This window comes from Tachypleus tridentatus, chromosome 12 (assembly GCF_004210375.1).
Source record: "Tachypleus tridentatus isolate NWPU-2018 chromosome 12, ASM421037v1, whole genome shotgun sequence".
NCBI lineage: Eukaryota > Metazoa > Arthropoda > Merostomata > Xiphosura > Limulidae > Tachypleus > Tachypleus tridentatus.
This window is the reverse complement of record NC_134836.1, coordinates 80,898,455-80,923,590: the sequence shown is the minus strand read 5'-3', so window position 1 is coordinate 80,923,590 and position 25,136 is coordinate 80,898,455. Positions and strand designations below refer to the sequence as shown.

The 25,136-nt window shown below is 31.7% G+C and overlaps 1 protein-coding gene across 4 annotated transcripts in view; it reads left to right on the top strand.

Moving 5' to 3' along the window:
• LOC143233798 (putative ubiquitin carboxyl-terminal hydrolase MINDY-4) overlaps positions 1-23,309 on the top strand; it is a 127,294-nt gene extending 103,985 nt beyond the window's left edge. For all 4 annotated transcript variants that reach the window (XM_076470480.1, XM_076470483.1, XM_076470482.1 and 1 more), the window contains 2 exons: positions 11,303-11,378; positions 19,610-23,309. In XM_076470480.1, the coding sequence (XP_076326595.1) occupies positions 11,303-11,378; positions 19,610-19,658 (125 nt within the window). In that variant the 3' untranslated portion in view covers positions 19,659-23,309. The remainder of the gene's footprint in view (positions 1-11,302; positions 11,379-19,609) is intronic.
• Positions 23,310-25,136: the final 1,827 nt, after the last annotated feature.

Sequence of the window (25,136 nt, the reverse complement as noted above, 5' to 3'; positions counted from 1 at the left end):
GCTATAGACTTAAAACCTCTGAAGACATACTTCATGTACATTAGTGTTCCTGTATATGCTTGAGATTATAAGTAAATAAATTTTTGTTTTCTCTTACAGAAGGCTTTAAAATTTCCAAGAACAAACTTAAATATGCAATATCATTTTCCAATCTATCTCATATTTTTAAGGATACCATTTATATCTTAACATTCATACCTATCTGAAAACTTACATTCATGCACTTCATGTAATTTGATAATATCAGCCTTTTAAACTAAAAATATAAGAGTAAATAAATAAGCTAATAACTTACTTTTTATTAGTACAAAAACTTACAAGTGTAAAGCTTGCATAACCAAAATAACGAAAAGTTTTGTTTGCTATTAAACTTGCTAGTGTAAATCTTGTATACCTTTTCTGGGTGTTGGTATGAAACTTTTTAGTTTTAGTTTGTCAAGGTTTGAAACACAGATGGTATTGTAATGCAATTATTAATTGGAAGTTAAGTTTTTTCATTGTATTCTAGTGTATCTAGTAAACATTTAGGTTGATTCTCAAATGACTGTCAACATGTTTGTAGTTTAGTTCTGGTGCTTATTATTAGATTAGTCTCACATGACTAATTTTCCTATTTGCTAATTGTTTTTGGTTGTTGTTGTTGTTTTTGAAGTACATTTTATTTAGTATGATGGAGATCTTCCAGTACAGCATTTGGAGATTTAGTAACTGTTAATTCTAAACTGTTCCATATGAAAGTGAATCTTATTTACAATGTAGTGTGAAACCTATGACAAGTTGAAAATACAATTAATACCATTTTATGAGTTTCTTCTTGTACATTTTTATTAGACTACTAAAATTATATACATTAGTTCTTTGTTAGAAATAAATCTACTTAGATTCCAGGTAAAAAAAAAATTGTAAAGATACGGGTTACAATGTTCTGTAGCTAATATTTAATTCAGCAAAAACAAATTCATGCAGATCCTAGAGAAACAAAGAAAATACAACATTTACTATTTGCTACAAAATATGTGCTGATACTGGATGATTCTTTGCAGAATGTGAAATGAGTCATGAGGTGGAAATCATGGTATTATATGAAATATTAAAACCAGAGTAATCTGAAAAAAAAATTAATTACAAATATTTCAGTATTTTTGTTACTGCATTATCAGTGTAAAAAAGTGTGAAATAATTTACAACATAAGTATAGAAAAATCACCAGATTTTAAGTATTGCATGTTTAATGAAATTAGAAATGTTTGTGCCAAAAAATCTATGAATCAATCAACTTAAAGCTTAGTGTTTAAACTTAACATAATGATAGACAAACTTTCGTTTCCCTCTTTCTTCTTTTTATCTGTTGAGAGATAATAGTAACTAAACAGGAGTCCTGTTCATGTAGATAAATTAACAACAGTATTGTTACTGTTGGAATAATATCAAACAGTGATAATTGAAAAATTAATTTTGATTAGTTAATTATTTTCATTACAGTAATTTAATTAATTATAATTTCTATTAATTGATAATTTTACCTAACACTAGTTGGTGTAATCAGTGCTTATAAATAATCTAGTATAATTAGAGCATACAACAAGACAATGTATAAACCCAGCCTCTCACCCCCAGCTCATTTCATAAGTTTGGTAACCATTATGCAGTTTTGAGTTTAAAAGCATGTAAACTAAACCTAGCTTCCACTTTTTTAATATATCTTTGAAGATTTTCTATAAGTTACTGCTTTTGACCTACTAGAAGCAACATGACTTTCAATGCTTTGAGTTTAAATATTAATTTATATCATGTTAATATTAACACTATATCAAATGTAATGATCTTCACTGTTTGTGACATATGGTTAATATGTATGTTTCACTCTGCAACAGTATGCAACCAGTTGTTTATGTGGTAGCTTAAAATGAAGGTTGTTAGGAAATAAAACTATTATGGTATTTAACATGGTTTCATAAACATACCTTTAAAATGCTACAATTTTTACCAAGATTTTAAAAGTAATAAAAATACTTTTTGAACTTTCAGCAAAAACACTGATACTTCACATAATTTTATTCATATTGTAATATTGAACTTAGGAAGCTGTGAAATTTTAGTTATACAAACCAAACATATTCTGTTTGAGAAGTATTTGTTTTAGTAGATTATGTAGTTGACATGCATTGCAATTTATAAGTTTTTTTTCAAATAAATTATACATCATTGGATGAAATTAAAAGCAACTATAATAAACCTGAGTTTCTGCTCTTTCAACACACATCTTTGAAGATTTTTTCCATTAATTACTGCTTATGACCTGCTAGAAGCAATATAATTTTCAGTGTTTGAGTATAAATGTTAATTGATTATTTTCATAGAATATATATTTATTTAGTCATTTTTTATTAGTAGATAATTTTTGTGACATTAATTGATGTGTTATTAACTTAAATGTAATATTAACAATAAAGTTAGGCAGTTTCATGCCCACATTTTAGTGACACACTATTTACTGCTTAACTTAATTTCTGGTGAAATTTATTTTTCTAAATATTTAAGGAAATAACAGTTTTATATAAGTAAAATTACTTTAAATTTCTGGTATTTCTGCAATAACCACCTTTGCACATAGTTTTTAAGAATAAAATAATTCATTTAGTATACAAAAAGATAAACATACAAGTTTATATATATATATATATATATATATATATATATATATGTGTGTGTGTGTGTGTGTGTTATATTGATATTCAATGTATTTATGCTTAACATAAACATATGTTATTTCACCTTCTTGTTCACATATCCAGTATTCTTTATTATCATTTCGATTTTGTTGTCATGAATATGTCTGTTTTAGTTACTTGTGGGTTTCTCCACGGTAGTGAGAGCTTCTCGTATCTGCTTTTGTACTCGTTGGTCCTGTGTTGTTGACTTCAGTAGTTTAACTCAGTTCTCTATACTACCTGAAAGAATTTGTATTTTATTACTAACTTTTGGGCTTTATTGGCTATGAATACATTAGAGGAGAACTAGAAGGATTTCTGATATGGTACTCTCCATCTACACACAAGATTAACTTTTCTTGTTTTGTGCTGCCTTTTATTTGTGAACAGTTTTTAATGCATTCCACAAGCCTTTGACCCTCCTTCTGTTGGAATCCATACTTCCAACATGTCTCTTTTGTAAAATCACTATATTTCACCTCTTATTTATAGGAGAGCACAACTCTCACATGACTCCTTCTGTGTTGCACCACCAAACTATTACTTCTTATTTGGTAATCTCAAATGCAGACGTCCTTCTTTAGAACACCCCTAGAAGTGGTTTAATTTTATTTTTAACTTTGGTCAAATTAACTCTATTGAACTTCACGTAATTTCTTTTCAGTTTTCTTTGAGAGCATTTGATTTACCCTTTTTTGCATACATTTTTAACATCACACATTAATTTCAAAGTCACTGTTACCACTTTAGAGGCATAACACTAATATATTTCTACATTTTTGGTCACAGTCACAGGAACCCATCGGGGTATTTTACAGCTTTTGTTTGCAGATAGATGAAGCACTATATGGAATGTATGTTGTCTTCTCTTCATGCCGTTACTCTTCCTGTACTTTTTTAACTTTTTGCAGGCATAGGTGGACAATAATTTTAATCTCCCTCCCAGGTTTTGCTGTGCTTTCCAACACCTTCCAGAGAATTCTGTTCAGTTCTTGTCAGTTTTTTGGTATGTGTTGTTTCTTAATATTGTTTTCATTTCCCCATTCCCTTTTCTTAAGGATTATACTGTGCTCTAGCTATCGTGTTTGGTGATGGCATTTATGTGCCTGTTCTATGCAGGTTTCAAGTCAGTTCATCATTGTTAACGTTTAGGTGGGCACCCACGTTCAGTTAACCTTTTTTTGGGGATGAGTCCTAAATTTCCTGTTTGTTCTATGTTTGTCTAATTTTTCCACCTAGGCCTTCCTCTTCCTGTTTGAGGTTTCTTGTGGGAACCCCATGAGGTTTCTGGAACATTTCTTTTCTCTTCCATTCCACTGTTAGCTGTGTGGTCTTCAGCTACACACACATGCAGTTACTTTCCTTTAGATCTTTATCTGGTTGCAATGCTATATTCTCATGGACCCATCAACCAGTTCCAGACATTTAGGCCATTCTTATGGCTCTTTTATGATGATGTGAGTGTGACACAATTACCGTGTCCTTGTTGTAGTGGGTGGCTTTCATCCACTAGAGTTTTGTCTTTCCTTACAAGAGACCCATTGTTCTCAGTTGGAGATAGAGGTGGCTCCAAACTTTGTTTCCCGACCTTACCCTTTTCAGCCCTATCTGTCATTATTTCCAGTGTTACCTCTGTTCCCTATTTTTTGCTGCTTGTGTTTTGCTCCTTCTTGGTATCTTAGGTCACACCAGTCCAAGGCAGTCCTTGATCTCCTATCCCAACGGGTTGTCATACTAACTCCACACAGTGTTTACTCCTGCTAGTTTGCCCATTGTAGAATGGTATACCTTTTAGGGCCTTGTCCTATGGTCTTGCTTCCACACCGTATATTTTTGTCATGTGGTTTGCCCCTTTGCTTCACATGTTCATAACCTGGGGACTTATGCCTCCACATGTACATGGACAACTGTCTTCTTGCTATTTCCAAATGTGAGTCAGCCAGTCCCACATTTCAGCTCCTTTTCAAAGCTGTTTAGATGGGAATAGTTGATCACATTGGAGGGGACCTTCCTTCATTTCCCCTAATACTTTGTAAATCTGGGTAGTTTCTTCAACACCTATCTGGGTAGGGCCCTACTTTCTCTCAGACTTCATTCTATGAAGCTAGCCATTCAGACTGCCCTGTCTACTCCTTTACTTTCTACTGGCAAATCTTTATAGCTGTTCAGGTGGTGGATGCTTGCCTGTAACACATGTCATACCCCTTGACAGGGCTCATGTGCTTTTGCTTCAGTGGACCCTTCATCACCAGTGAAACTTTAGATGGGATCCTTTGTATGTTCTTATTCACCTTCCATCTCCCTTTGCTGTCTATGTTTGTTGGTGTTTGACAAGCTCCATGTGTTGGTGAGAGTACTGCTTCCTCCTGAGTTACATATGTTTATGGATGCTTCTCTTTAAAGCTGAGATGCATGGATTGATGGGGGTATCAGTTCATTGATCAGGGTAGGAAATTTCTCTTAACATCATTTTTCTTGAACTCCAACCTGTTCACTTGGCTTTGGATTATTTGTTTTCACTTGCCAGTTGCCTGCATGTTCTAAATCATTCTGACAATATTATCAGATGGCTTTTATTGATCACTTGGAGGGCACCAGGTCCAAATTCTTGTATTTTTAGCACTATGGATCTTCTTTATTGGACCCATGCAAATTGAATTTTTTGGCATACCATGTCACTGACGCTTTCACTCTCATCGTCAGTCGTCTTTCCTATCCAGATCTTGTTTATCCCACATTATGATACCTGCATTTTTGCCATTGTTTGGTGGCTTTGTCTGCATTGGGTGTACCCCTTATTGTTGTCTTTTCCACCAACTTCAATCCATATAAACTTGCCTTTAGCCTCCAGTTTCCCATTCTCAAGGCATGGCTGTTGATGCCTTCAGGGAGGATTGGTCTCATCTGTTCTTTTATGTTTACCTTCCTATCCATTTACTTCTTCAGGTGGTCTTCATCCATGGTCCTTTTAGTTTCTCTTCCTGGTTTGCTGAACCTTGGTTCCCTTGGTTCCTTCAACTGCAGGTAATCCCCCTCCCCTTCCATACCAACCTGCTTCATCAACCCAGTCACTAGCACTTGCCATCTATCCTTTATCTTCACACTTAGCTTTTATCAGGTTATTGGTGAGGTTTTCCAGTTTCTCTTGCAGAACAGCTCACATTTAGCCTGTTCCATTTGGCCTTCTTCTTTGACCATCTATCTGTGCAAGTGGGGTACTTGTCACACCTAGGCATTGACTTGGGGTTTCTGGGCTTCCCACCCTATGGTTGCCTATATCTCTAAGTGTCTCACTTGGATCTGTCAGAAGGGTTCTTTGGTCTCCTTAATTTCAGGTGTCAAGTTACATTATCCAATACCTTTTTTTTTAATTTCTGCCTGTTTCTTGCTTCTCCTCTTCTTTACATGTTGGTCCATTCCTTCTGGCACTGTTGGCCATTGAAATATCTCTCACTTATGGTTTGGAAGATTGTCATGATTTTTCATACTGTCACTACATGTATGTTTGGACCTCTTTCTGTGTGTTCCCTGTTTCACCTCTCTTTCATGGCATATTTTTTCCTCCTCCTAGCCTGTGGTCATCATAAGTCAGATAATTTTGCCTTTAGTGTTTTCAGGTTCTTCCACTGCTCCTTATCCTTTATCTGGATCACTCTTTCCTTTCTACAGCCTCTGCAGTATGTGAAGTTCAGGTCTCCTTTTCTCCTATCTGCTTATCCTCAATTTTCATTTCTGTTTTCTTCCTTATCCATATGGACGTTTCTGTTCTGTCTTCACCCTCTAGTGTTATCTTGCTCACATGGCTTCCTTCCTAGATTTTCATTACTACCTGTTTCTCCATTTGCAACCTTCCTCTTCCTGTGATCTTTCCCCAGTTACTCTAACTAATTTGGTTTGATGTTTTATCCAGCTGGTTTATCTTAATGTGTTCTATTTGTTTTCTCTCATAAACTACATCACCTTTCCTTCTCTTGTGACTCTCATCTTTGTTCGTCATTGGAGGAGATTCTCCTATAGGGCATGTGGAAGACTTTACTCATGTTCATCTCCCACTACATACACTACTTCCTTGGGATATTGCCTACTACCTGTGACAATTCTCCCAACTTTGGAGTGGTTCTCACATGAGATAAGTCTAAACTATTGTATTTTCTTTCAGCTTGAGTTTCTTTCCAACTCTGTGGCATACACCAAGACATCTTTCTGTCAAGTCCACACTGTAGGCCATGGCAGTGTTTGCTCACCATTGAGTTGGGATATTTCACAAGGTCACCCAAGTGTAAATTCATCATAATGTGCCCATCCCAAACCAAACTCCCCATGGACAGCATGAGTAAAGCAGAAGGGAATTGCTGACCATCCCTGCCATTCTTTGATGGAATAAATTGGTGTGCTCTGCTTTTAAAACTAGGGTTTTATGATCACCCATTGCACTGTCTTAGGTGTTACAGTCTGTCCTTACTTTCCAGTATACTCCCTTTCTTCCAGTGGAGCATTGAAGCCCTTATCACTTAACAATTCAAAGCTGTCTGGGTGGTTGACCATTGAGGTAACCTGGTGGATGGGTTCCACACAGTTTGCCATAACCATTCAGTTCTTCAATTATACCAATGTAAAGGGAACTACAAGATCCTCCAAATAGATTATTTTCCTAGAATTGAGATGCCCAAATGGAGTTCACTCCTCTAATTGGGTGCCCTCCTCCTATTATTATGCTGATGCCAGTACCCAGCAAGTAAGGTTTTGTCAACTGAGTGAATCAGTCACATAAGTCTTTACACAGATTTTGGGTTGCTCATCTTTCCCTTTCAGTTGCACTTCTGTGCAGTGGGTCACAGAAGATGTTTATGGCATGTTTTCACTTATGTCCTTATCTTCCCTCATTATGAGGCTTCTGATGACCTGAGTCATTTTAGGCTTGTTCATGGTTGCAGAGGTTGAGTGCATGTGATGGACTTCCTTCTGATTTTAGAACTCATTCCCAAGTCCCTTGTATATGGCCACTCTGCAAGTTTCTGGAGTCATCTGATAGGTTTCCTCTAGGACTTGTGGTGGAAATGGTATAAGTCCTCATCCTACCCTTGTGAAGTTGTCATCACCCAGCAAGTGATGTTTTGCATGTAATTGACTTGCCAAATGCAGTCTGTTGGACACTAGCCACTCTACACCTAGGAGCTCATTATCTCTTACCCACCTTTCAGCATGGGATTGAGTGATTATGCTTCTTTTATGTCTCTTTGCACCATCCATTCCCATGCAGATGTGCTCTCTTTGTTCTGCCATGTCTGGTCCTCCTGTCCTTTTTCATTTTTAATAGTGAAGAGATACCTGCCTCTCATGCAGTGTGGTGATCTGCCTCAGATTTTCTAATCTGTTGCTCTCAATCAAGGAGTGTCCTTTTGACACTATGTTTCCCTTGCACTGGTCCCTTTTCTAATTTGGTGTGGGATCTAAACTAATCTCATGAGCAGAGGGAGAGCATCATATTGGAAGTTATTAATTTCTTAAATTAAAATATATTTCTGATAAGTGCTTTACTCTCCTCACACTTCCCACCTTTCCTCCCCACTATCTTCTGCTGCTCTCATTTTCTGTCAAACTTTGAAGTGATAGTTTGGTGGTGGCACATAAAGGGAGTCACATGTATTGTAATAATAGTGTTATCCTATTAGTGTGGAAGTGACGCATGGTAATTTACATGAGAGACATTGGAACTTTGGATTTCAACAGAGGGAGAGTTGAAGGCTAATGGCATGTGTGTTCAAAAAGCTTACAAATTGAGTACAGCACAAAACAAGAAAAGCTAATTTTGTGAGTGGAGGGAAGTACCTACTGGAAATACATTTTCATTTAGGAAAATTACAACTTCTGCCTTGGAGGAAAAATGTTGTAAGATATCCTATGTTGGGTTATGTTTAAGTGTTAAGTTTATTTTTGCACACTGCACCAGTGAAAGTGATTCAATAAATATATATATATTCTGAGCTTAATCCCTGGATATCAGTATCTGTGCCCTTGAGGTGGTTATTTTGTGATAAGTATCTTGTGTCTGAATGGTAGGTAAGGAAGGTACCACTTTACATACATCAGGTCCACATGTGGGTATGTATTGAGGCCAGCATTGGGAGCTCATATACCTTTGTAGTCATTTGGTATGTTACTTACTTAATGCACACTAGGACCTTTATGGTTAGTATTATTTTTTTTGGTAACTATACTGTCAGACCAGACAAGTTAGCCCCATTGCAATAGGCTCATGTAGTTTGCATGATCTTCTAACCACCATATACATGGTATATATACCATGACTCTGAAATAACTTAATGTATCTTCACAAAATTTAGCAAGCTTTCAGCAAATGTTAAAAGTCTTTTTCAACAAAAAAAAAGAAGAATTTTTGATTAAATATTTCAACTAAAACCATGCCCACAACTTTATGGTGTCAGAATGTTGACAACTCTGAGTGCAAAGTGATTTTTCATGTTAAAGTTAAAAATACCTTTTTGCTCCAAATATTTTCAAACCTCACTTGCATGAACCATAAAATTTCCAAAATAAATATCAGTTTATTTTTTCAGAAAACTGTATTTTATCTATTATTTTTATACTATAACTCTATACCAGGTCAGGTAATTTGACCAACTTCATAACCTCTATAAAAATTAGGATATAATTATAAATTACTCTTTTTTATCATTTTGAAATAACTGCAAATTGTGCCAGGAAACCACAATTGTTTAACCTAAATCGCCTCAAGTTTGTAAAAATATGCATGTATTTATACTTAATTTTATTGTTTTTATTATTATTATTATTATTTATCTTTCCTAATTTAAACTAATAAGTTTCCAATTTTTACATTATAGTTACTTTTATAATAATAAATAGAGAATGTACATGAAAAACAAGAAATGAAAGTACTTACCCGGATCTTTTTTTTGCTGCTGCTGAAATTTAAGCCTACATCTTATACTAATGTTAGAATGACACATTTTTTTTATTTAATTAAATACAGCACCAAATAACACAGAAATATGACAATTTCCTGTAACTAACATAATTTTTTTGGCTTACTAACTGTATGGTTAGAGCTGTTAAAAATTCAGCTGAGCTAAATGATGTATTTTCTATGGGAATAAAGTTTGAACTGGAAGCAAAAGTAGATAATTCTCTGTACCAAAAACAATGTAATATAAATAGCTTAAAACTTTGGTTTTCCATTTGTTATAAATAATACCAAATGTCAGAGAAAATTATAGATAGTTTGTGAAAGAGATAGTGTAGTGTCTGATAATCTCTAATGTATGAGATTGAAGATTATAAAAATTAAACCTTACCTGAGTAATATCTATATTACAAGTAATTTACATTAAATTCTATACTTCTCACCTGGATTATAAATAAATTAAAGAGGGAAGACCTAGGAGAGATAGATTTTTTTTTTTATAAATATTTCCTTATGAAATTAGGAATGTAAAACATAATGTTAAAATTTGGTTTATTAACCATGGTTTCATTCCAAATTTAATTAAATTTGAATGTAGTTCTGTGAAAGGTTGTGTCACACACACTTTGACCTTTGCATTGTAAAAGGGTTAAAGTCTACCTCTACATGATGTTGCTAATTCATAAACTGGCAGTACCACAATATTCTTTTGCTAGTAGTGATAGGCTTTTCTTCTTCCATTCTTACCCTTTTTTCTCAGTAGGGTATTCTAACTGAAGGTTATAGGAGAGTTGTAGTATTGTATTTGAAATTAGTATTTTATAAACTTACGTTCATAGAGAGACTAATTTGTATCATAACTTGTCTCACCTTTTTTTTAGTTGTGGTTCAAGAAAATGTAATGATGTTTGATAATGAAATGTTGAGGTAAAGGTCAAGTAGAAGAGATAGCATGTGATAGTTGGTGATTTGACCTATTAATGTGACAGTAGGGAATCATAATCATGTGACTATCTTGAGGATTTATAATTATTTTGTATACAGGAAAATTCTGTGTGATATGATGCAGTTGAAATGAGAAATTACATCTGTTTTTAGTAAAAATAGGAATCATTAGCTCAAGGTTGTGGTAGAGGTATCTTTTTGAAATTAATTTTGGTTACAACATATTGAAGATCACTTTCATAACACAGTGATCATTCTTGTCTGATAATAGTTGGATTGCTATGTATAATAATGCTTTTCCTTGTAGGAGTTTCCCCCAAAAACAAGTTTAAATTGGGTATAGACTAACATCATGTAAGAATTCTGTTGGTTGTTACAGACATAGGTAGAACTTTTATTAGTTTAAAATAATTATTACTTAAGAATTTCCACTTAAACAAGTTTAATCACCTTTTGAATAACAGTTTTTTTTTTGTCATAAGAAGAAAACTCTGTTTGAAATGCATATTTTACATTTCACAACCAATGATTATGGACTTTGCTGAATATCTAAAATCATAGGTTAATATAATCTCAAATTGATGTCATTGTCTTTGTTGAATGCCTAAAAATACAAGATAATATGTGCTGGTATTGGTGTTTTATCATATGAAATGTAAATTAATGTTGCACAATTAAGATATTGAATTTGTTTTTGTAGATCCAAAAGGAAATGTATTTCATGAACCAGATGATGTGGACTTGGTGCCTCCATTAGAATTATGTATACAAACTAGGTATGGTAAGGTTTTTTTGTTGTTTTTTTCTACAAACTAATAATTATCTATCAGCCATTCTTCACACATTTTGTTTCTTGTGTAGGTCTTGCTTGTAATTATAGAAGTTATGCTTTCAAAATGTAGAGAATTATTACAATTCATCTTTTAACTTGTGGTTACATATAATAGGATATATTACTTTAATAACTTTATAATTTACATTCATTATTATTTAGTACAGTAAGATTTATTTGTCAGTGCTTTGATGAATATAATATTATTTGTTATGGGATTGAATTCATTTGTTATGTAACTTGATTGATTTATCAATGTAGAATTATTTTGTGGATGTAATTTTATGTTGAGAAACTAGGAAGTTTCTGTAGAGGCATTATTTATTTTATTTCTGCAAGCTTTCAACTTCTTGTAACCTTTAATGGGCAAGATATTAATGTGGCATGAAAAGTATATTGTTTAAATATATTTTCCAGAATAAGTTCAAAGCCATATCTATTAACAGTAACACCTGCAATAATGTGTAGAAAATAAATTATTATTAAAAAAATATAAAACACACAGAAAGCATTGTTAACCAAAACTGTCACATAAACTATACATACAACTCAAAATCTCTGTTTGTTTGCTTGGTGCATTTACTGAGCAGGTCATGCTTCCCTCACACTAAACTGTTGAAAACAACAATATTTCATTGATATATATTCTATTGTCTGCTAGCCAGACCAATAATTTTACTATTAATGTGTTTTATGTGGGTGTGATTCTGTATAGACTTTACATTTTTGACAAGTTTGAGTTCATTCATAATGCAACATTAGAATAGATAGTCCTGTTTAATTATAGATCTACTAATACATCATATATTTAACCTCACACAGAAAAGAAATGTATGCAGAATTAGAATGTAGTGTGTGAAAAACATTAAGCTTAGCCTAGTAAATAAAATTGACATCTGCCATAAAATAGCCTATGTGAAAAAGAGAAACTTGAATTATATTTATTGTATAGATTGAGATTAAAGTCAAGTTAGCATGACTGGTATAGTGCTTACATGAGGTGGAAGATGGGCTTAACTTGGAAATTGTATTTCTTTTTTATTAGCATTAGAATAGATTGGCTTCTTGAGTTATAGATCATTAATTATACATCTATTAATATATTTAACCACACACAAAAAATAAACATTTGCACATTTAAAATGTTGCATGTGAAGAAGCAAACAGTAAGCCTAGCCTATAAAATAAATTAGTACTGGGAACAACAAAGAACATGTTTTCATCCCATGTATATCATTAATTCCAACTTATCTCTTCTTCAAGCTTTAAAGTTCCCAGTCAAATTAAACAAATCAACAAAGTATAGAGAAGTGGTGGAAATTGTATCGACATCCCCATGTTTCTCACCTGGACAACTCTATGTTAAAGTCTCAAGAGTTGGAAACAATAAGGGCATATTTATCCTTGCCAGTGAAGGAAAAACATCATTCATAAGGAAGCCCTGGTTTAAAACAGATTCATAGTTTATTTTTGAAAATCATACCTAAGGTTTCTGATTTTTTAAATTTTTTTCATAAATTCACAAAATATTTTTTACTTACTGAATATTATGGAACAAGACAAGAGAGAGAGAGTAGGTTTTTTATCAAAAACTTGGACAACATTGCTAGTATTGTAATAAAATATTGTGTGAATTTGTTATATAAATTAAATAACTAACCTTAAATAACAATAGGCTATTTAGTCTCGTACTTACAAATTTATTATAATACATCTTTAACATCTGCCCAATATTGTATTGTTGTATTCAACAACAACAAAAAACATGTGTCCATTATTTTGATTCATGTCAAAAGGAGAGTAACTTCTGTTAGCCATTATGGCAGCATCTTGTTCAGTATTTTAATCTTCACATGAAATTTTTGGTCTGTTGCACAACATTCACTCCCTGTTATACTGTGTTCATTTTCTTTGATGCATGATGCTAAGATATATACTGATACTCATGAATAAAAAAAAACACTTTTTTTTGTTATTTGATTAGTTTGCTATGACAGAATTCTTAGCTTACTGTACTCACTCACTCTAATTATCCTTACCTGATCTATTCTGATATAATGCAAATGCCTAACAAACTGAAAATTCTTAACCCCTGAACTAGTGTTAACCCCATTGTATTATTTGTAGACTTAGAATAAACTCTCAATACTATGATTAAAGGCCTGTTGTTAACACTGTTAAGCCTAAGTGTGACAGTTAACTAATTTCTAGACTATTTATTAAATAAAAGAAAGTATTTAATTTGTTTTACAATCTCACTGCAAGTAGAATTATAACTGGATCTGTTATGCCCAATCTAATGTTATACTACACATTACCCAACTAAAATCTAAGTTAAAAGCTTATACTCGCTATTTTAGTCCCAAACTTACAAAATATAGTTATTTATTGTTACTCAAATCTAAATTCTAAAGATAAAAATAATAAAACCAAATAACAATCAAAAATCCACTATATTATAAGAACTTAGCTTTCTAACATCTCTTTTCAAATAGCACCCTCTGTCCATGAATTAACATACAGCAACATATATATAATATTCATTTACAAGTGTGTGTGTGTTTTTATTGTATACCATTTTTGTGTGGTAACATTCAGCTGTACTGTAACTGTTCTGTTATGTAGGGATGATGCAAATGCCATCCCTACTATCTTCTTTGCATTGTTTTTGAAGAATTCATATAAGCCATATCTACATTTATTTTCTTTATTGAAAATTTTTTTTTTAGTTGTTTACTTTGTATTTATGTAGATAGTAATTAGTCTCTCATACCACTTATTTTTAGCCATTGGTTATATCTTTCTTTGAGATGCGGATTTATTGGCTACTAATCAACCCACTTGCTGTGGCATCATGAAAATCTCTTAACATAGAGTACTTGAAATAGTCATTTGGAGAACAGAAAAGACATGTCAAAAACAAAAGGTTAAATCTGTCTTCTTTTTTTTTAAGGGATGTCACATCAGAATAAATTTAGATTTGTACTTTTAGGGTAGACAGAAAATTTCTAAGGAAGTCTCAAATATTTTCAAAATTATTCTCTGCAAAGGGCAGTAAATAAGTTTTACAAAGTTCAAAATATCACTTCTTAAATATGGTTGCTTACATTGTGTAATCTGAAATGCAAGCATATCCTCATCTCCTGAGAACTACCATTAAAGGTATTCAAATACTGATTTTTTTATTTTTTTTTTCAGTATTGGAACTGAAGTAAAACCATTGAATTGAAAATGTTCATCCTTTAGCTACATCCTTTATAAAATAGTATTCTCTTTCAGACCATTACCTTCAGTTAAGTAACTGTTTGTTGTAATCTTTATAAACTGAAGATTGCTGTATCGTTCTTAAAATTGACCAGGTAAAAAGTGACAAAAATTTTGTTTCGTAAAATAGAGACCATAATAAATTGTGTAGAGTACATAAGGGAAGCACAATTAATGTTACTGTTATATCAATAAAAAAAACAGTTGTTAATTAAAGTGATGATAAGCTGCTAGCATGGTTTATATTCCTTCATTAAACAAAACATTTTGGTGACATTGTTGCAGCAACTAAAGGCATATATTAAGTTGAAAATAACATTTCATCAGACCTTTGTTACATGGTTAAAAAAGCACCGTTGAGGTGTGACAAAAAAAACAAACAAAATTTGCAACCTGAAAAATGTAAACCACTTAAAGAGCATAAGAAAGACAATAATATTATGCTGTTGAAGAAAATGCTTCTGTCTTTTTAAATAAAGAATACTATGAAACTAAAGATATCTGCACTTAAAATAAAAAAGGTGTTTTAACCTCATAGTTTCAGTGACTTAGTACATCATCCAACATCTACCAAAGATCTATATAGAAAACACCACTACAACTTATTGTTTGTTACATGGGTTGTCCTTACTGTGCTGTTGCTCAGTTTCTAGTTGATGTTTTTAATGGCCTTGCAGGATGTTTTGAACACACTATTCAAAACAGACTCTGAACAATTTATTAAAGTTTTTTTTAAACAATAAAAGCCCCAAATACTGAAATTATGGTCAGGTTTGATACAGTTTCTTTATTTACAAAGATTTCTAGAACAGTAGCTATACATATAAATAAGGATTTGTTGAGGAAAGACCAAGATCTCTTAATGAGAAATAATATAAATGTAGATAATCTGGCTACCTCATTGAAATTTTGCATAAAGTCCAGTCATTTCCACTGGAAGGGCAATACTGTCTGTCTAAAAGAATACATGAATATTTTGCAATATATACTTACACCAAATGTGGGAAAATAACAAAATTATAATATGGAAAGAATGCAGTGTAGTAGACCAAAAATTCCATGCAAAGAGAAGATGATGAAATAAGATGTTGCTGTAAGGGTTAATAGAAGTAATCTTTCTTCTGGCATGAATCAAATTAATGGAAAATGCTATTGAATACAATATTGCTGTTTTTTTTAATCAAAGATAATAAAAACCATTATTTTAAATGTCACTGTTGCTAAACAATACTTCAACCTCATTCCAAAGGATTAACACTGGCCGTGAAGATTCTGGAAGGTCATGGAAATTTATAAACAAATTTCATAGTGCTGGTAATCCTGTAAAATCAATAGTTTTTATCAGGCTTACCCTAAAAACCAAGTTTAGATACCTGCAGTAAGGCAGAGTAAAATTGTTGATATACAAATTTTTCAGTTCTTTGAAAAGTCCTTTGGTAAGTATGTTACGTATTATAATTCATTTTGGACGAGTCTCCAGTTTATTATTGTTACATCCTTTATGCATTACAATTTCAAATAACTGGAAATTTGAATTTAGAAGTTAACTGAATGTCAATGTGTGTCCAATTTATGATATTTACTAACAAGATTGATACACACAATTTTCTTTTATAACACAAGTATATTTTAATGTACAAACAACAAAAAACAATGCAATTTATAGTAATAGTTATTGCTAGAGGTTACAACAAATGATGGTTTATATACAAGAGTTTAAAAACTTGCAAACAATACTAAGCCTAATATGCAATCTAGAACTGAATATTTTATTGAAAATTCAGGTCTATGATGAGCAAATTAATTATGAGTTGATATTGTCACACCTTACTTAAGCTAATGCTGTCTTTTCTTGACTAGTCTCACACCCTTAGAAGCTGACTTTTTCCAGCAAAGACATTTGATGTCCTTATAGAAACACTAAGATCTGAAGTTGAACAGTTTCTAATGTTTGAAATCTATAAATGTTCCTTTCCAGTTCTGTAGTTTTCCAATCAATAGGCATTAATCACAATTATAGCACACTATCTGTAGCTGTTCAATACTATTCTTTTTCTGTCTCTCACTAGCTGCTTCTTATATGAATCATGCAGAACTCTAGAAGGTTTAACAATGATCAAGCACACCAGCATTTTTTTTGTAAAACAAATATTATTGATTCTTACTTTCAAAAATCTTTTACAAATATCATAAACAGAAGTGACTTGTGCAATACACTGCCAACAATATACATCACAGGCTGAAACAAATGCAGGTACTAAAGCAAATGTACAATAATAATTCTGTTACAAGTATAAGTGTAGCAGTAAATTGAGAATATAGTGGAATTGTGTGGGAAAATTTCAAGATACACAAAATTGTTAATGCATGCAATGATGTAAGAGAGGTCTCTTTAGTAAAATGAATGCAAGTCTTTTGATTTGGGAATTTTGACAATATGATGTGTGTACAACAGCTAATCAGGTATAAGTTCACTTATTGTTCTGTTGCATAGTTGACATAATGTCAAGTTATGTTCCCTCAAAAGCACAAGGAGAGATGCAAGGCTTTGTCACTTTTATCAAATTAAAGCTGAGAAAAGTTGAAATATTCTTAGGAGACTGGAAATGTTTGTACTTAGTACATTATTCAGCAACATGCAGTTATTTGGAGTTCCTTTTAATGACTTGTTTTACAATCTCTTTCATTCCTTTATTTTGTTCTAGAATAGGTGTTATTGTTCTTTGTTTTTTTAATTGCTCAGATGTTAATTAAAGTGCAGATTGCATCCAGTATAGCTGGATGTCAACAACTGCTAATTGGCAGCTAGAACACCAGGAGAATATTTACCATGTGTGATGAAAAGTTTGCAAGAGAAAAATGGGGAGAGAAAAGTCAATATTTTTTTGTTGTTTTTCTAGCTTTTCACTCTGTGTTATTACTAGAACATTTTGTACAGCACTACATTTTTTTACAAAATACAATAAAACATGAGTTCTTTCAATTTGTTGGAGCTCACACAATGTTAAAATTGGTAATTTGGTCTTGGAATGTTTCTACACAATATACTTTACATTTTACCCATTTTATGCTCCAGCAGGAGAGTTTCAAGTTTGCTTAAGTGGAAGAAAATTATGTTTGTTGAAAAATGTTCTAGAATTTCTTAACATCTAAGCAAAACCTTATTCAAAGAAAATGGGAACAAGTTTACAATTTGAGAAGTTGAAAAGCAGAATTTTATTGATTTGTAGTTGGCTTCAATGTTGTACGACAAAAATACTGAACTGCTGCTTAACCTCAGCTGTTTTAGGTATGTTAAAATTGTCAAATACTGTGGTGTCACTAAATTTATGCCCCCCACTAGTACAGCAGTAAGTCTATGGATTCAGATCTCTTAAAATCAGGGATTTGATTCCCCTCGGTTGGCTCAGCAGATAGCCTGATGCTGTCTTTGCTAAAAGAAAACATGCATACATACATACACTAAATTTATGCATTGAACAGAACAGAAAAGTTTACTCAGTTATTGTTAGATTTTTATATTTATTTTTGAACAAGTGGAGAATTGTAAATGATTTCAACATATTCTTCCATTTATCAAGAACACTTGAAATTGTGTATAATAATAAACATTTACTCTTGGGAAATACCTTCTTAAGTGAACCATGTTTGTTTACATGGAAATGCTTTGTTTAAAACAGTCTGTCACTTCATCTTAAAATAATAATAGTGTACAATTACAGTAGTTTTCTATAAAAAAGGTAAGTGTGTTTAATCTTAGAGGTAGTCATTTAGTACAGCATATCACAGCTAATGTTTATGTACCTGAGTGAATTTGTGGAGTTTAGAACATCTTTTATTTTAACTTATTGTTTCTGTAACACAATGTAGATATGAAACTGAATAAATATATTTGGCTTATTAATTCATTGATTATTCAGTATTTGCCAAATTTTAACGCAAACTTACAACAAGTGAAGAAATGAAGATGGCCAATTGGAAAACATTTGGTACATGGATATTATTATTTTGTCAAAATTATGTTTATTAACTGTAAATTTCTAAAGGAAAAACAATTAACAAATATCAGTTATTGTATTAATGTTTGTTCTAAGCTTGTGTGTTGTAACTTAGGCCTTTACCAACTACCTTGTTGAAAAATAGACTAAGATATAATCTAATGCTATATCCTTGTTGTAACTTGTATGTTTTATTACTGTTTTATTGTTTTTCTGTATCATTAAGAGAAACTTACCATTTCACAATTAACTCAGCCAGTGAATGGTAATTTTAATGTTGAATGTTGTGCTGTAACTTTTAAGTTCTAGTTGTATATCAGATATAAAGATTCAGTTCAATGTAATATACAGTTTATCTCCATTGATGTTTGTGTTTTAAATCTTCTTATGTATTTCTTACTAGAAAAAAATTTGCTGTTCCTGCTGTTTAATTTTTCTACAGTTTATTTTTATTTTTTACGTGCGAGATGCTATTTATGACAAAGTTGCTTGAAGTTATGAAATCAGTCAAGATAAGGAAGCACTTATTGATAAACTTTCCCTTAGGTATTTACACAACAGTTATGTTGTCTTTTTAAATAAGCAAACATGCATACAACCGATAGTCTGTGTATATCACCAGTTTTTTATTTATTGTATAGAAATTTACTTTTGCAGAAGATCTTTACATGCATCAATACTTAAATAAGCATGTTTAGCTTTAGTACCTTGATCTATAGACTCAAGCAGTTCTTTATGTTGATAGTCCAAGTTTATATTTTTTCTTTTATATAATGCACATATTTTAAATTTTGTTCCGTATTGTCATCACAAATAAAACCAATTTTTTTACATTGTGGAATGTAGTCACAAAAATGAGACACTTCTGTTCGTGGGTTTCATCATATTAGCTTTATTATTCCTTTAATTTCAGGTGGAAAGGAGCTGTAGTAGACTGGAACAACACAGAACCAATTTTGTAACTAAAACTATCTATTCCTGGGTCACAGAATTGCTATTTTGTGTTGTATGGTGCTGAGTTGCTGTTGTGAACTAAATGTTATCCATGATGATGAGAAACCCTGCTAGTGCCTTCTCTACCCATACCAGCTGTTTTTAAACATATAAATGTTATCCAGTCTTTCAAGATTCAGTATTTATGTATTTTTGCAATGACTGGGTGATTAAACATTATAGTTTAGTTAACTGTTAAAGCTAAGCAATATCTTAATATACCTATGGATATGCACATATGTATATTTGTGATAGGAAATATTAAGCAATTTTTAAACTTTGTGCTTAATAGATATATTCAAATACAGGTACTTTTTATGCCCTCTTATGACATTTCAGAGATATGACCTTCATATCGAATTTTAAAACTTAAGGGCCATTTGGTGGTTCACAGTTAAGTGTGAGGGTTTATAATTCTAAAAAAGTTTAAATATCTGTAGTGAGCAGTCCATTGTGTAGCTTTGTGCTTAACAAAAATCAAGTGAAATCAAAATTTAAGTAGAAATACTAATTCTAAGTATGATGAAAAAATGTTTAACATAAACATATGCTTGGCTTAATGTTTTATTTTATTTAGTGTAATTTGTAAAGAAAAAAGAAAGATATTCCAACTTCATTTCTATGCAGCATTAAGGCATTTATCAATTTTTAAACTCTTTCTACCTTTCTCAAAGTATAGGTTTATATTTGCAAAAAACTGGCATCACTTAATAATGTAATTATCCATTATCTTGTTTTTAACCTGACTTTTCTTTCTCTGTTCATGGTTTTTACCACTTCATTCCTACCATTTTATGATGTCACAGAATTTAAGTGTGATCTGAGCAATTTCTAATTACATACAGCTTTAAACATATCTATAGGCAATATTTACATAGTATTAGATTATAAACTAGTTATAGCACTGTAGAGTAAATGAAGTGATTTTAAGTGTTGATACTTTCTTGAGAAAGTGACTAACCAGAGCTTCTATAGAAGTTGAACAAAGGTTTCCAATGGGAAGTTTAGAAGACTTCAGAACAAACCACAGATCTGGGAATATTTTACTTTTTATTGTTCCTCACCTTCTTGTAATGTCTAAAAATAGTTAATTATATCTTCATGGTCAGCTAGTTAGTTCTAATGGGTACAATAGACAGTGGCAGCATACTCTGATGATTCAAACCTTTACTTGTAAATATTATTGTTAGATTTATGAAATATGAACAAGACACAAATAAAATAATCTGTTATGAAGAGCAAATGTTTATTACATATAAATCAATCCCAATGAAAAATACTGTTCGCAAAAATCACAGTACCTGTCTTGATAATGATAATATATATTTTAAAAAGTCGTATCTTCTGTCACAGAAAGATTTTTGTCAGTATATGTCATGTTTTTATTATTTATAGCTTGAAGTGCTGACAACTACAATCCACAAAATAAAGTATAAAAGAAAACCTATGTTACTGATTATTAATCAAGCTAAAGCCAACTAAATATAGAGAGTGAAAGCTTCTGATTGACAATATTAAAAATTAAAATTCTAAGATGAAAGGAAGTATTTTGAATACTTTTCAAAATAATGCTTGGCAAGGAAATTTTAATGACAGGGATGCTAAATCAGATGTATTAATTTTTTTAATAGTAAAACTATACTATTATTTTAAGACCATAAAAAATATTATGCAATGTGGTTATGAATTTCTTTGTGAGAAGGAAAATAATCAAGAGTTATCAGTATTCTAACCTCCAGTGCAGAAAGAGGAACACATATTTAACTTTAATTATTGTATGATGTTCAAATAGAAATTAATAGAATTGTTTTATTTATAACCAAAGAACAATAAAAACTGTAATTATGTTATTAAAAATGCATGTACCATAAAATTTTTGGGAATTGAAGTTAGAAAAACAAAACTATGCTAACTAATTCAACAACTCACAACTGTTAATCTAATTACACTGCACAACAAAGTTTTTGCTTCTTGAACACTGTTGGGTGTTCCTTATAGATTTTTGGCTGCTGATCATGAAAATCACATCCACATTTGCTTATCAAGTATTGTTTCATCAAAATCTTCAATTTTGCTACAATGGAAAAACGATATCAGGGCAACTGGAATCCATCAATGCTTGCTGACTACTGTTGGACACTGCAACATGATGCACCAGACATTGAATACAAACGAAAATCAGGAGCAAAACACTTGTAATTATGTTGAACTTAATAGTGTATTAGAAACATAAATGCAATTAAATACGTTATTGTCGGTAAACAGTTAACTGTCTATTTCTCAGAGTTCCTACGTGATGAAGCAAAACCAAAACAATATTTGTGCATGCCCATCAGGTACCTGTCACAATCAGCAAAAACTTTTCAGGAAGCAAAACTTTTGAAACAAATTGTTGTCCAGTGTTATTAGACATTATTATATTCAAGAACTAAAACTTCACAATTTTTAGGAGGTAAGAAGTTATAAATTTGTTGAATATTAGATGCTGCAGATTTGTGTATTCTCATATAGCTCATTTTTGTATTTTGTGCATGTTTACACCACCTTTCACTATTAATTGTTTTTAAGATGCATTAGAGTAATAGTATCTTGTATTTCCCTCCATAACTGACTTTATAGAGAAGTAGGATGTTTTGCTAATTTTAAATTTCAGCTATAGCGTGAACAGCCTTGAGAGCTTACCAAGGTTCAATTTCAGTATTCAGTCATAAGGATGTTGATTGAACTTATTTGAGAGTGAAGAAACTGTACCATCATTCCTTGGTATAACACAAAAATTTTAAATGACAGCATTGCTTGTTGGACAATAATATTTTTATGATGTACAAATATGTTTATTCAATTAACTGCACTAATGAAATGAGCATGTAAAACTATTGATTGAAACCAATATTTGCACAAGATATACTTATGCCAGTCAAATGGTTAGTTTCTGGTACCATAAAGTTAATTGCTTGTAAGGGTAAAAATACTCAGAACTTCTTACTTTCATCAACCTGTTTGAGAAAAATAAAGGTGTAGAATCTTGAAGACAAGAAGAGGAAAATGGAAGTTAAAGCACAAGTGTAAGAATAATTAAATGATGGAGTCTTAACAGTTGGTCAGTTGTATGTAGTGTAACTTGATACAAAGATTTAATGTAATAGATATTCTGAAGCAAGTTATAATGTGTTAGTAACCAAAAGTAACATCTGAGAAAGAATTCTGTGTGTACGTGTAAAATTAGAGGAATGGAATAATGTGTGATTTATACAATATTATTTGTAACTTATTAATTGAAGTTAGTATTTTTTGTAAACATATGAAAACTTTGGACTTAATATATATATTTTATACTTAGACAATATTTAAGGTTGAGAAAATTTAGGGATCTAGGTTTCTTACTGCTGTTATATAATAAAGTTTAAAAATTACAAATATGATCTGGTTTGCACTACTTTTAACATTTTATTCTCTGTTGTGCTAGGCTCATCATGTCATCGTAACTTCCTTCTTTTTCCACAACTGTGGATTTTGTCAAAGCTGTACAAGATACAAGTATTTTTTTATGTTTCTGAAAATCTTTGAAAGGTATATTCTTGGTTAACAAAATAATAAAGTATTTTCTTTATCCAAATAAACAGAAATTCTGTTAAAATGACTTTATTTCCACCTTATACCTGATTAATGTTTTACATAATTATCTTGTTAAGCATTTCTGGCTAGTTTGATAAGTATCTGAAGTTTATATTCCTGTATGTTGATTTTTTTGGCAAAAAAGATAAGATACTGATAATGAAGTAATGCTAAGTTTCTAACTGTTGTTAAATGTAATAATAAAACTATATACAAAGTGAAGTACAAAATTTAAAAAAAATTTACACATAAGGTGTGCATTTTCGTTTTCTTACACAGTGCTATTATTTTTCCTGGATTTTATCAGCTTCTTCACAATTATGTTCCACAATGATTAAATCAAACGTTTCTTAGGTTGAAAGAAATTTTGCATCTACCAAGAGTGATGAGTGCTATGCATGTGACTTGTCATTTTCATTACAACATAAGTGAATGAACTTAAAAGGACACTACTGTCAAATATCTTGTACAATGTGGAGCATTGCAGCAATATTCCATCTTCTCTTTGGGCTAGAATGAAATAATCTTAATGGCATTTTTGGCTGTGTATTATGGTAAGTCTGCACATGTAAAAAGAATAAATACTGTAATATAGGAGCATAGAAGTGCATGATAAACTTGCATAGTGCATTTTCCTGTCTTCTGTACATCAGTTAACAATTTTAACACCATTAAAATTTTGATTTGTGCCTTGAACAAGGAGTATGTTAACTTTTCCTCTACACCTGAAATCTCTTGTATGCCACAGAGATGTCTCAATGCTTCAGCAAAGAAATTCATTAGATAAAATCTTTACCAGATAAAACCACTCTTTAACATAGAAAACCAGAATATATGTTAGCGTAAGTCCTTTAACAATAAATAAATTCTTTAACACTGATGCAATGACACATGCTGAAAGCAAAACCTTTAGTAATAATTATAGTTGTGTCAAAGTAATAAAAAATGAGCTTCAACAGATAAATAGAAACTTTATTGTAGAACACCACACCTTACAGCAAAATGAAAATCGGGGAAGAAACCCTTTAAGGATGATTTAATCTATCTAATCAAAATACTCTTAAACAAGGACATTTCAAAAACTGTTGATGAAAAATATCCCTTACAATATTTAGCATACATGAAATTAACTCACACTAATATTTAAACTGCATAATGCAATCTTTAACTGCATCAATATATCAGTTAAATCCTTCAAGGTACATATTAAAAATATAATAGTGAAGATGATGATTAACCAACAACGTATCACAAAATAACCACATAATGTATTTTAAAAAATGCAGAGATACAATCCATAATGAATTAAATACATGTAACGTAGTCACTAACCCAACAGCAAGCACAAAATCTAACTCTTATTACATTAACCTCCAGTGTTTGACCTATGACATATCTGCTTTTGTCAAGACCTGCTCTAATCTTTTATCATATCCCTTTATAGCCGCTATATTTTCTTTCTATACCCCACTGGTACAACTGTAACTGTGTGGATTTACAATGCTAAAATCAGGGGTTCATTTCTCCTTGGTCAACTCGGCAGATAGTACGATGTAGCTTTGTTATAAGAAAACACATGTATACTTCCTTTCCAGCTGTGAGGACAAGATGTCCCTTCAACACCACTGATCCTCCTGTGAGTTGTATAGGATGCAGGTCTATGTTCACTCTGTGGTCATCTGAAGTACTTACATTAGTGCCAGGTTTCTTGCAAATTCTGCTATATGTTGATGGTGATCATTGTTAGGTAAGGCCTTGACTTCCATTAAGGTAAAGGTCCCTCCTATACCTCATACGTTGTTTTTGCTGGTTTCTTTTATGTTGACAGTAAT